This window comes from Colias croceus, chromosome 11, assembly GCF_905220415.1.
Source record: "Colias croceus chromosome 11, ilColCroc2.1".
Taxonomy (NCBI): domain Eukaryota; kingdom Metazoa; phylum Arthropoda; class Insecta; order Lepidoptera; family Pieridae; genus Colias; species Colias croceus.
In genome coordinates, this window is record NC_059547.1 from 1,435,729 (window position 1) to 1,449,840 (window position 14,112).

General features: G+C 33.9%; 1 protein-coding gene across 4 annotated transcripts; it reads right to left on the reverse strand.

Annotated features, from left to right (window-relative positions):
* Window positions 1-2,734: 2,734 nt before the first annotated feature.
* Window positions 2,735-10,423, reverse strand: LOC123695486 (lactosylceramide 4-alpha-galactosyltransferase-like). 4 transcript variants are annotated; one of them, XM_045641351.1, is made up of 4 exons: window positions 9,479-10,423; window positions 8,457-8,578; window positions 7,864-7,935; window positions 3,862-3,919 (listed from the first exon to the last, which is right to left on the reverse strand). In XM_045641351.1, exons 1-4 carry the CDS (start codon window positions 10,195-10,197, stop codon window positions 3,912-3,914), a joined length of 921 nt encoding a protein of 306 aa, XP_045497307.1. In that variant the 5' UTR covers window positions 10,198-10,423; the 3' UTR covers window positions 3,862-3,911. The 4 variants fall into 4 exon arrangements, with proteins under 4 accessions (XP_045497306.1, XP_045497305.1, XP_045497307.1 ...); XM_045641350.1 differs by lacking the exons at window positions 7,864-7,935; window positions 8,457-8,578; window positions 9,479-10,423 and adding exons at window positions 2,735-3,114; window positions 4,824-5,591 and having other exon boundaries at window positions 3,795-3,898; XM_045641349.1 differs by lacking the exons at window positions 7,864-7,935; window positions 8,457-8,578; window positions 9,479-10,423 and adding exons at window positions 2,735-3,114; window positions 4,824-5,591 and having other exon boundaries at window positions 3,795-3,919.
* Window positions 10,424-14,112: the final 3,689 nt, after the last annotated feature.

Below are 14,112 nucleotides of genomic sequence, written 5' to 3' on the forward strand. Positions count from 1 at the left end.
TATTATTATAAATACATAAAACAAGTTCCAAACTTATTGTTAGTTGTAAAGCTATTCAAAAGTCTTTGTTTGTATGTATTTACATGTAAGCTTTGGAAGTGATGAGACCTATTATAGAGGGTTTCAAAACCTTATAAGTTTTAAATTTTAATCTTAGTATGGCACTAATACAAAATAGGGACTTAGTGGCTGGTTATTATGAAAATTAATGAAAATTGTCATCGCTCCTAAGGAATATGTGTGGAACACAGTTTTAGTTTAGGCGAAGATACTATTAGATAGGGAGGCGAGGTAGCTAAATGGCGTAATTAAACGGCGCCGTCGAGACTTATCAAAATCGATAGATAAAATAATTTCGAAAAGAAAAGCTTCTATGGTAAAAACCATTTTAGCGGTGGGTTTGGCGTGTACGGATTTTCAAAAATGTAAAAAAAAATAGTTACTTGGGCATTCTCGAGCGCGTCAGATATTCATACTACGTATGCCCCAAGTGCCTCTGATAACAACGGTATACTAATCTGCCGGTTTGCGTGGTGGGGCTAGGCATATTAATTCGTCAAAAATGCACAAAAAAAAAATTTACTCGAGCGCGTCAGATTTTCGGAAGGGGTGTTAAGTAGGCCCCAAGGAAGCTCCCCTTAAAAAAACTGACGATTTCGGCGTGACGATAAGTTACGATGAATTTTTGAAAATGCAGAAAAAAAAAGTCCTTTTGAAATACTCGAGCGCGTCAGATTTTCATAGGGGAGGTTTATCTCGGTCTCCTGAAAGCATATTTTCTTAATCTGACAAAAATGTTGGTGGGTTCTCTTAATCTGACCGAAAAAGGTTTGAGAGTTTCTTTTTTTTAATCATCGTTATTTCATATCAATTTTTCTTAACACCCTCAGTTTTCGAGATATACTCAAAAAACCGGGAGTTTGAGTTTTTATGATGCTTCAAGTCAAAAAGTTTTAACTTTGGACAAAAATGTAAAGAGACCTTTTTTGTGTAAAATAAAATTACCTTTTTTGTTTATTCAAACTTTTTTTTTGTAAAATGTATCGTTCGCGACTTATATACTGCAACGCGTTTTTCGGAAGACGAAATGGCTCCTCCAGACTTCCGGTCACGCGGAAACCGGCAGATTTTGTAATTTTAGTAAGTTTTAGATTATATTCTTCAAAATAAAAATAAAAACAATCGCGCTCGAGAATGCCGGATTAACGTTTTTTTTTACAAGTTCGCGACCCTATAACTTGGCGGCGTCAAGGACTTATCGTCAGATTAGTTAAATTTAGTCTTAAAACACTAAAATCAACCCCCAATATCTTAATCTGACGCGCTCGAGTATTTCAGACTATCGATTTTTTTTTACTAATCTGATCGTCTATCCTGGGCGCGCGTCACTACTTAAAGAGCTAAATAGTGAACAAGGTTGTTCTATTAGGTCTAAGGTATCTCTCATATCTTAAACTGCCACGCTCGAGTATTGCAGAAAATTCCCCTCTTCGCCTCCCTATCTATATATATTATAAATTATAATACTATATAGGTAGTGACCGCCTCCTTGGTACAGTGGTTGACGCGTGAGCGTAGAACCGAGGGGTCCTAGGTTCGATTCCCGGTGGAGACGAAGAAAAAAAAAATGTCTCGGTCTGGTAGGACACAGAAGGCTGATCACCTACTTGTCCCTAAAGAAAATCGATCAGTGAAACAGATGTATGCATAATGCATCTGCCCCTTACCCCACTACGGGGACACGGGACTTCACTTTTATATAGGTAGTAGTTTAGGCATTCACTATTTATATACAATATAACATAAGTATAACTCGCACGAGTTAACTTGACACCTGAAAAATGGTCTTGTCCCTTTCACTCCATTCTATTATCACGTGAGAGTGAAAGAGACGGGTATAGGTAGCAGGTCTCAAGTTTACTCGCGCGGGTTGTAATAATTTATATATATGTTGAGAGCAGTGGTGGCTCAGTGGTGAGACCTCGGAATTCGAATCGATAAGTCCGTGGTTCGAGACCAGGCGAGCGCGCAAGAAATAAATTGATTTTTCAATTTATCTGCGCATGTTGTAACATCACCACTGCTCGAACGGTGAAGGAAAACATCGTGAGGAAACCGACATGTCGAAGAATTAAAAAGTTCGACGACATGTGTCATCCGCCAACCCGCACTTGGCCAGCGTGGTGGATTATGGCCTGTACCCTCATAGGAGGCCCGTGTCCCAGCAGTGGGAACGTATATGGGCTGATGATGATGATATATATGTTATTCATTATTATCTATTCTACCAGATAAGCAGTTTGGAACAAAAGGGATTGTGAAGAAGATCTAATGTCACAGTGTTTGAAGTTAAAATCCTCTGAAATGGCTTGACTGATTCTCATGAAATTTTTGTATGCATATCAGTAGGTCTGATAATAATTAATCAATCATCTATTTTTCATACCCTGAAGTTGTATGATAAAGGCAGAACAGTGTTGTCAGAACAGCTAGTTTTTTTATATGATTAGACAACAGACTCCCAAAAAAATAATATTAAATGAATCACTAAAATAATATGCTAATGACAATAATAGATTATCCCAATACACTAAAATTAAAAATATACTTAATTGTAATTCCGTGTAACCATTTTGATTACACAAATTTGTTGCTATGGGACTCACGTAGATGGCACTATAATAATTTTACTTTGAAATTCAATACCCATCTTTAAATTTGTTTTTCATTTTCAATTCCAATTGGCAATATTCAACTGATTATTATTATAATAATCGAAATTAATTACAAAGTTTAAAATCTAAAATAATTAACTTCTTTATTGGCACTAAAATCAATTCACATTTTCGATTTGATTGCTTCGAATTTTTTTTACATTAAAAAAAAATTACATTCCAAACTTATCGCCATACAAATTATGTACAGATGGACAATATTCTTTAGCCAAGTTGTAGTAAAATGAGTTTTTTGGTACAGATAAATGATGTGTTAGGCGGTTCCATAGATGATGAACGTACGCCTCGGAAGTCTTTTTGGAGTAACCGGCGATGAAATAACGATCCCTGACGCTGTAGTGGATTGGATAGAAGAATTTTGGCGACAAAACTGTGAAACCTGAAAAGTTGAATTTGATATTTTTGGTTTTATGGCATTCAAATGCCTTGTAAACAGGTCACGAGTGGCTGAATTGGTCAAGCATCCGCCCCGGATTGGCGTGAAAGGATGCGGGTTCGAGTCCCGCCTCGTGATCGAATTTTTTCTATTCTTTATAAATTTATAACTAATTATTTTATTTAGTTAACTATATATAAAGTAATAATTATAGAAGTGGATCAATTAGTTCTGAAGGAGCATTTTTTGAGATATTAATAATTAAGAAAAAAACATTCCGCGCTAACTCCTTTCCGATGTTACGTTAAAAAACTTAATTTGCCCGCCAAAACAAATTGATTAGGTATATATCGCACTTTCTTTCCTCACCTTATGAATTCCTAATTATGTTTTTTAGCAATACTATTAAGTACCTATCTCTTGGCACACAAGTACACAATACATTAAGAAGTAAATACAAAAAATATAGTGTGGTTTTATGAAACCACGGTAAAAGTGAAACTTTTTTCACACTATAGACATTTAACTAAAAATTATCGTATTTGTACGATAATTATCGTACGTATCGTGCGTCACGCGACATTCGCTACACAGACCAAAAAGTTTGAGACGATGTAATAAAAGTTTCACTTTAAAAATGCGTAACTAATTATTTATTCCAACTTCCTTGCAAATCATATTACCTTTGCAGCTGTCAGGTGTCATCAGGATAGGGTCTTTGACACTGCACTCCCTGGTGAGGACCCGGGTGACGGCTCCTGGTCCGTTGTGGGTCCAGATGTCTGGCCTGTAGTTCATCACTATTTCCCTATAAATTTATAATATCCTAACTACTTATATTATAAATGCGAAAGTAACTCAGTGTCTGCTTCATGCGGTCATGCCTCAACCGCTGAATTGATTTTTATAAAACTAGGTATAGCTGTGCCCCGCGGTTTCATCCGCATTGCTGGGCTCTTGTTGGTCTTAGCGTGATGATATAAAGCCTTCCTCGATAAATGGGCCAACTAACACCGAAATAATTTTTCAAATCAGAACAGTAGTTCCTGAGATTACCGCGTTCAAACAAACAAACTCGACTTCAGCTTTATAATATATACGGAAGTAACTCTGTCTTTATGTCTGTCTCTTCTTCACGTCCAACCACTGAATTGATTTGTATGAAATTTGTTATAAATATAGATTGAGACCCAAGAAAGAACTTTTTTTTATCCCGCAAATATCACGAGAACGGTAACTATGCGGGTTTTCCTTATACAACGCGGCCGAAGCCGGCGAAGGGGAGCCAGTTGATAATAATAATATTTAGATGGACGATTTCAGACACGATTAGCTATATTGTATCGTAAAATATGGTGTCTCACATAGGTACGGGATAAATTATTATAATATCTGAAGACCTTTTAGCTGCTCCTATTGATTATTGCAAATTTCTGGCTCCACGTAGATATGTTATTTTTACTTAATATTATCCAGCATCATTAAAACTAAATCAAATGAACATAAATACCCCTTCTCTTTGAATAGAAACCCATACGTAAGTATTAATTAAAAATTTAACCCAGTTCTTCTAGTAAGACTAGTTAACTAAGTAGGTATTGTTTACATACAATAATATGTTGTCATTACAAATTAGGTAGTTAACTACTACCACGTATTACATCGTTACCCGTACCCATCAGAGTTTTAAAATTTTGCGCGTTCATACTTACTCAAGAAACAGTGTTGCAAAATACCGACCAACTTCATCATCAGACAGAGAAAGAGCAGCTGCATTCAGCATTCTTCTATCCTCTCTGGCAATCCAATTTGCCGGCAGAGAATCAAAAGATTTAACAACCACGACATCTGTATCTAAATACACGCCACTCCATCTATACAGAGTGAGAAATCTCAGAACGTTGGATGTGTTCTCTATACCCCATTTCGTCTTATTTAGAATGCCATTCAGTATCAAATGTTCCACAGGACTATCTGCCGCATAGTTAGTTATGTGTATACGCGCTACATGCACATTGCTAAAGTCATCCAAAACTGCGAGATCACTTAAAACTTCTAATTCAGATACAGGTCCACTGAAAAACACGTATATTTCTCTATTTGGATGTGCTCGAGCAGCCGATTCGATGGCACAAAGCTGACGAGAGTTCAGGGTGCCTTTACAACTGGTATCATGAAAGAAAATAGATTTCTTTGGCGGCTTAAAAACTCGCGCGTCGTATAACGGTAAGGCATCATCGGAATACACATAGTGACATGTTAGGTTGTTTATAGTATTCCTATACAACAAATCATCAATTGAATCTTTTGGTTGCTGTTGCGAATAAAAATACAAGTAGTAAGTAGCTCCGAAAACGCACAATATGCACGGAACGAGAAGTTTTCTTCGAGCCACTTTGGAATTAATGAACATTATTATTGTTTATGGATTTCTTATCAAGTAAACTACACGAATTTAACTAGCTATTTTACAACGCATTACACCTGTACACTGCGACACGTATTGTTTTAAAAACAATTAACATTTGTTCAGCGGCTCGGTGTTTTTCTATATAGAGTCATTGTTAGGAAACGGTGTTACCAATGAGAATTTTACGGCTATTTTTTATGGAGAAATAGTAAGAAGTTCTGGAATAACGGTTTCCTAAGTGCTTATAGGTACTATCTTAATGTAACAGCAAAACTTATGATTGATAATAAAATTAGTAAGAGAATAACTAAACTTTCAATTAATATCATACAAAGTCAAGGTAAGTATAAAATCAAAAGTAAAGAACCGTACGCTTATTCCGCGGATTTATAATCCAATTTAAATAAACCAAAATAATTTCACATTTTCGTATTTGAACATATTTTTCTTAGTTTCCCAATTCGCAGCCTAAATAAAAAACATAGACCTGTAGTTACCTATGTAATAATAATAATAATATCGTCACTGGAAAGGCTAAAGTACTAAAGCGCCAAAATACCTAAAGTGCGTTTTTTATATGGTTGAGTTGGGTTTTTTCTTCTCTATACAATGGTCTAGGTCTTTTAGCAATCTGAGCATTAATTAAGGAGATAATGGCGCTTTAGCAGTGGCATTTTTCGTTTTTGTCGATGCGTCTATTTTACTTACCTAAAGAAAATAAAATAATTTTTATTGTTATTGTTGGTTAGTTCTTTTTCTTACTGCCATGTGTCCTTCAAGGTAAGATTAGAAACCTAAAGTGCGTCATTCAGTTAATTGTTGTCGTAAGTATTATTGACTTGCCGCAAATGGTAACGAAAAGGTCGTTTAGTAAATTTGCCTTACGAGAAAATTGATGAACGTAGGACTATTACTACTATTACACAAAAAGATGTCCTGCTATTCGGGACAGAGACAAATCCAAGAAGTCAAAGATCAAAAGTAAGGTTAGTTAAATTAGTTGATGTCTTTAAATTCAGTTCTTACGTTTAAGTTACAATGACTAAAACTGTATTATTCTGTATATTAGTTGTATGTGGTATATTAGTTGCTTTTCTTTTCCTAAATATCAATGGATGTTAGTGATTAATATTTATGCTTTACTGTGTCTGAATATGTTTATGGAGATAAGCGTTTTTGGCTCACGTAGTTTTCAGAGCATTTATACTAAAGCGACACTATCTTCGAAAATACAACAGTAATACGCATTATGTTTATTTTAAATGGTAGATAGAATTTTTATAAAGATTTTTTGCCTTCAGCATTATTACATCAGAATACAAGAAAAAAAGTTATGCCTGTTTGAACAGAAAAAAAAACTTTAAGTCGCTCTCCTGTAAAATGCACTTTTGGCGCTTTAGTAATTTAGCCTTTCCAGTGACGATATGTACCTACCTATACCTACACATATTCATTGCTGTATGAATTATGTATTTGGATTTTCAAAACTGTAAGTTGGCAATACTACTGAATCTTTTTATGATTTATTTACTTAGAACTTGATCACGACACCCAATGAAAATTAGTTTATTAGAACTTAAACAAAATAAATGTAGTAATACTAATAATCTCTTTATTTTTAGATTTGTTTTTAGGTAGGTACATCATGACTTAATTCTAATTCTTACAGCTATGTAGGTATTTAATTTATAGTTCATTGTTGATCGATCAATTTTTACGTGTAAGTACATAAGTGTAGTTTCTGTAATATTTTAAAACACTGAAAAATTATAAGCCTGATGGAAATCAAACATAATTGTGCTATTACAAACAGGAAAAAATACGAAATTATCGAAGAAGGTACATTATGTAAAAAGTTTACAAAAAAAAAAAAACAAAACAATTCCATTAATTATTTCTCAATAAATACTTTCATAGCCGAAAATACCCCGAAGAGTTTTAGTGTAACGGAAACCAATATCATTAAGTACCTACGCAAGTGATACATTCAAGTACCTATTTTTCAATTACCAAGGACATTGCACTTATCTATCTTATTTTATATAACATACATTCAATTTCTTATATCATACAAAGTTTTACACTGACTTATAGATAATACAACCAAAATATACACCGAGTGGTATTCAGCATTGCGCTGATTCTTTGCTTATTAGGTACAATACTGTTGAGGTCCGTCATAAATCTCTAGAACTTTATAGAGAACGCAGAGTAAGTGGTGGGGCAGTGACGTTTGGCTAGCTTGCCAAGCCTGGAACCGTAGAATTTAGGGAACCCAGTGCCACATGTGAGGCGGCTCCAGAGGTAGTACGTATAAGCTTTATCGTACCCAGGGAGCTCACCTGCTTCGAAATAATCCCCAACGTTCTTGGCATCTACTGGGTAGAAGAACTGGGAACCGTAAATCTCGAAACCTGGAAAAATAGAAAAGTTATCTGAAACAATGCTTTACCTAAATAGACATGGTAAATCAAGGAACCTCCGTTGATCAACTTTTGAATTTTTAGTTTTGAAGTTCGATCTGCGATGGTGTTAAATTAGTTTTACAAAGTAAAGTAAGTAAACTTTGTAAAACTATTGGCTCTACTCTAGAATAAATTTAATTGATATAATACATATTATGCTAGAAGGAAAATCGCATAATAGTCATTATTAGTACAGGGTACAGGCTGTGCAAAACAAGTGCCATAATTATTTAGATTTTATATTTCGCATTGCCACAAGTCTTATTTCTATAGGTATATATTGATTAAGGTATGTCCATGCATCTGGAAAATCTGTAATAAACTAAGGGTATAACCATGATTAACGTCGTCAATTAATGAACTCGCTAATCATTCTGCATTCAATCAAAAGCAGATTTAACCAGATGACTGTGACATATAAAACGACCATTATCGCCATGAAAAGAATAACAAAGTTCAAAAATATGTACCATTACAATTAGCAGCAGATTTAGAGACAGGGTCAGGTATAGTGCATTCTTGCTGCACAATTTTGGACATTACATTTTCACCGTTTGTGCAGTCAAAGGTCTTGTGGTTCTTTATTAGATATCTGAAATAGGTAAATATTTATTAACTAAAGCTATTATATGTTTGCTTTTAAACTTCTACTTATAAATTACTAGCTTACCGCCCACGGCTTCGCCCGCTTTGTCTACAACCTAATAATTATTAAGCTACTGAAAAAACCTCACGCTGCCCACTCCGACGGGCTCGGAGGTGTGGCTTGAAGGCATGCTATGCAATAGCTTTACCGCGGAAGTCCCCGAGTGACACACGTGACACGTATTTTTTATATACTAAAACCTTCCTCTTGAATCGTTCTATCTATTAAAAAAAACCGCATCAAAACCCGTTACCTATACTAGTTAATTATAATGATAATGATTATGAGACAAACATACAATTTGATTATGCTACATTGCATTTTCGCAAACAACATTTAATGTTTTCATAGGCTAAAACCGGAAATCCGTTCGCCTTTATACTTACATACCCAATATGAAAACGGGAATAGGTATGTAAGTACTATGTAGTTAGGATGATATTTAAAATGGCCAACTTATTATCAAAATAAAAGCTTGTAAATACCTATTAGGTGTTCACAGAAAAAAAAGTCAATCAATCTATTTCCTACATATAACTAATTAATAACTAAAATTAATTACGAGTAAGAGTGAGTAATTAATTATTGCCTGGAAGAGATCGCTGTATTAGCGATAAGGCCGCCTTTTTGTACGTTTTTATATTGTCTGTGTTATTTGTTATACCTAATTGTGTTTCTGGTGCAAATAAAGTATTCATTCATTCATAATTAATTAACTAACTCTTTATTGTACAACAATGAAAATAAGAGCAAAATGAAATCTTTTAGTTTATTATTAAGTGGCATAGCTGATAATAGATTGCAATCTATAGAAGTCAGTATTGGTAAGTAGTAGTAAGTACATACCGCAAAGCTGAGTCTGCGACATTTTTTCCGACCTCGTCTTTTGAAAATGCCAATATCCCAGATCCAATAGAGTCTTCGTTCAATTTTGGCACCCAATTCCTGGTCAAAGAAGTTAACGGTTTTGTCACGATTAAATCTTTTTCCATAAACACCCCTCCCCATTTCTGCAAAGTAAGATATTTCACTAATCCCTCTGTTAACATTATAGGACACTCGGTTTCATTCAAACCTCCGCCGGAAACAAAGCCCTCTACTGGCGTGCCCATGGCATATTCCTCTATGTTTACTCTGGCCAGCTTTACGTTGGGCACCTTCTGAAGTACCCGCATTATCTTATTCTTTTCCAATTCTTCCTTCTTGAGAGGATTGGTGAAGAGAACATAAACACTCCAATTTGGGTGAGTTCGGGCCGCTGATTCCACGGCGCAGGCATCCTTTGGCTCCCACACATTGATATTACAGGAAGTCTCGGTGAAAAAAATCGATCGCGTTGTCGGAGCAACGGATGTTATTGGAGGCAAAGCGTCGTCCTCATTCAAATAGCATGATATATCGTCGTTCCAGTCCCACTTAGTGAAGGAAAAGCCCGGCCCAAAAGTGTATTTGAGGTACATAATGTAGCTCAATATAAATAGAGATATGGTTAAAAAATTCCATTTCCTTTTATTTCGGAAGTATACGTAGCGGTCGACGATGACGGTGCGGAGTACTAACTTCATGTTGTACCTAATCAAACTATGTTCAGGTACCTAATGGCGATATATCGGTAGAACCACTAATTGATATCAACAGGTTGGTACGAAAACCGGCACTGGTATATTATGCCGCGGCACTTTTATTTGTGATTCTTGATTTTATGATTTTATACTTTTAATATTTATATTAGAAATGTTAATTGCAGCGAATGCACATAGTGCACGAGCAATGCCTTGCATTGAACTAACATTGGATGAACAGAAATCTGTGGTACAATTGAAAGGCGGTTTTCAGCATAGAAACATTGAGATAGGTACAAGCAGTTTGTTTTATGCGTAGGTGTGTTATATGGAATTTAGTATTGACTCTGAATTATATATAATTATATATCTACTGGGTGTAACTTTATTATAAAGAAATTGGAACTTAATTCTTCCTTAAGATGAGCATAGCAATTATTATATTGGTCAGGTTTGTTATTACGTATGATTAGATTCGATCAGATCTATGGAATCTTTTTAAATTAAAAGTGTAATTAAATGAAAAATGTTAACCATGTTGATTTTTAGATATTATTTAAAACCAATAAAAAATAGACTGTAAGTACAGAAAAGTGTAATACAGAAAACTCTATTGAATGATTTTATTTACTCCTATCGACTAATTTTATTAATAAATAATTAACTCTTTACATAAATAACAAAACTAAAATCATAATAAACCTAGCTACAAACCGTACACACAAAATAAACTTCCACAACAAAGTACAACTGAATGACATGAAAATTTTCCAACAAAACAACTAAGTTGACGACACTTTCCCAAGAGATTTAACGAGTTGTGCGAACTTTCGGCTAATAAAATTGATAATATACTTGGACCACGCGTCAGGAGTGAGGCCGCATGCGCGGGTCCTCCAGCCTCCTTCCTGATCAATCATCTGGCCGGGCTCGGGTTATTTATATAGACTCAGACGTAATTCGGAGGGCAGATCTTTCTAGAATTTTTTGTATCAATATTTTGTTTTTCATTGTATGTACAAACAATGTTTGAGGATTTTCGTTGTAAGGGGAATGTGTAAAGGTTGTATAGATATCAGAATTTAATGAGATCGCGTAGGATCGCGTAGATCGAATAAATAGACATATTTTTTATTTAAACAATTTAAATAATGATTTATATTAATTAAAACTAACTTTGTTTGTTTATTTTTTTAGGTAAAAATATCATACATACTTTCTCCCTGATCCGACTGGATTCTATTGTGTAGTGTTATATAGTGCTTAGCAACAAATTTATCGTTTCATTTTTATACTATACTAGTGGTCCGCCCCGGCTTCGCCCGTGGTACATATTTCGCAATAAAAAGTATCCTATGTCCTTTCTCGGGTATCAAAATATCTCCATACCAAATTTCATGCAAATTGGTTCAGTAGTTTAGGCGTAATTGAATAACAGACAGACAGACAGAGTTATTTTCTCATTTATAATAGAGGTATTAAGTATGGATTCGATTCGCGGTTTAACCCACGTGGTTAGCTCCTGTTGATCTTAGTGTAATGATATATAGCCTATAGCTGCTTTCCTCGATAACTGGGCTATCTTACACCGAAAGAATTTTTCAAATCGGACCAGTAGTTCCTGAGATTAGCGCGATCAAACAAACAAGCAAACTCTTCAGCTTTATAATATTAGTATGGATAGGGTACAAAAAAAGGTTAAAAATAAAACAAACAAATAACATTGGATAATTTTATTTTCTTTATCTCATAATACCTTAAACTAATTACAATAAATAAATGACCAATCAGACTACAGTATCAAAATTGCATATATTTTCAATCACGAATGAAATGCTACAATTATTTAGGAAGCAATTTATTTTGAACATTTTATTAACTTAAGAAAAATACATTTGAAAGCGAAACAATTTGTACGAATAACATGAGGCACTCTAAAAATTCAATATTTTAACGGGTTTAAAACCTGATTGAAATTACCCGATGTTTTGAAAACATGCTTTTTAATTATAATAATAAAACTAACTCGTGAAAATTAGACATTAGAAAATATATTACAAGGTAGTCTTAAAATTTGTAAGCATGGAAATTTAAACATTTCTGTAAGAAATTTAAATGCAAGTATAGGACCATATTTAAAATGGAGTATGCGTTGTGGTTTATATAGCGCTTAGCAAGTAACTTAACAAAAAATATAAATTATAATGATAAAGTACTACAAACATATTCAATACTAATTCTATACATTTTTTCAAGTCAATGGCCCAGTCCTTTAAGTTTAAAAAATATTGAAGAAAAATATAAATTAAAATTAATTCGTTAAATAATGGTAATGATAATGTTAAATTAGTGTTATTCTGCAGTACGTATGCCAATATTTTGGAACACGAAGTTCCTTACCGCGTTGCGGAAGGGGGCTAGACGGAAAAAATTATGACGAAAAGTTGTAACGACACTTTTTCCTATAGTTGTAAGCCGTGTGGCGTGCGCGTGTTTCTCTGTCTGTCTGTCTGTCTCTCTCTCGTAACGAAATAATCGAAAAGAACCTCGTCCCATCCGGGTGCCTCCCTTGACACCTCTCAAGATTTTTTCTCTCAAAGTTGGATAAATTATATGCCCACATTTACCTCATTACAGTGTTATATATGCATTATATATGTTATTACCATTTTTATACAATACTAGCTGCACCGCGCGGTTTCACCCCCGTGGCTCCACTCGTTTTGGTCTTGGCGTGATGATATATAGCCTATAACCTTCCTCGATAAATGAGCTATCTAAAACCGAAAGAATTTTTCAAATCCGACCAGTAGTTCCTGAGATTAGCGCGTTCAAACAAACAAACTCTTCAGCTTTATAATATTAGTATAGATTAAACCGTTTTTTACTATTCTGGGTTTTTTATTTACAATGTAACATGTGCGTAAAGTTGTGATTGAATGAATCTATATTTTACATCATATTGCTTTAAAAGGTTAACACAAATCAGGTGACATGCCGTCTTTAAGAAGTATTAATTCAAGTGTGGAAAAAGGACAAAGATATATAAGTCGTCTAGCGTCATCTCTTTCCCACACTGGATACTGCTTTGAGACATCATTGTGAGCTCTACAGTCTACAGGCATGGCAAAAGTTAAGTTTGTAAGACATTTAAAAAACCTGACGAAAAAAAAATGATGTGTGTTAACCTTAAAAAAACTGCCTCTAGCTCATTCAAATAACATATTTTCCTAATTAATAAAACATTATTTTTTGAACATAAATTGCGATAAATAAATTCATAAATTCTTAAACTAAATCTACCTTATTTGTGAATGTGACGAATACTTTTATTTATTGTAAAAATGAAATATCATATACATTGTCTTGGAGTTATTAAATCTGGAGTTATTTTGAAAGAATGTGATCAAAACCGTAAACGTAATGTTTTCTATTATATGACCAAAATAAAACGAATGAATAGAAAACATTTATTTACTTAAAATATCTCAATGTACTAAATAGGAAAGCAAAAATCATAATACTATATTGGTTCATATTTTTTCTTAACTACAAACCAAATTTCACTTAATTCACGAAAATTAAAGAAAAAAAAAAAATTCAATCAGTACACGGAAATTGAATTTTTATGTATTGAAAATCAATAAATGCTAAAATGCTGCATAATTATATTTAAATGTATTGTATCTATTTATTTAAATAATCTTATCACTATAACTATAAAACGCTTAGCGAAATTAAAAATTAGGTTATAATCTGAAAAAAAAAAACTAATGATTTTCAGAAATAGCATGCCTTTATGTTCTGTGGAAATTCAAAGAAAATGGTCTATGAATATTATTTTTTTAATAGTGTGACAATCCTTCTTAGAGTTCTAACAGACGAAAGGCAAGTTGTGAACGGCAGAGGCTACTTCAG

Bases quoted from the DNA above. Each gene is read 5' to 3' on its own strand.
- LOC123695486 (XM_045641347.1), bottom strand. From the start codon at position 10,197: ATGAAGTTAGTACTCCGCACCGTCATCGTCGACCGCTACGTATACTTC. The intron at 8,579-9,478 runs GTATGTACTTAC...TACCTATTTCAG, and splicing joins GTCGCAGACTCAGCTTTGCG to ATATCTAATAAAGAACCACA. The intron at 7,936-8,456 runs GTACATATTTTT...CTATTTTTCCAG, and splicing joins ATCTGCTGCTAATTGTAATG to GTTTCGAGATTTACGGTTCC.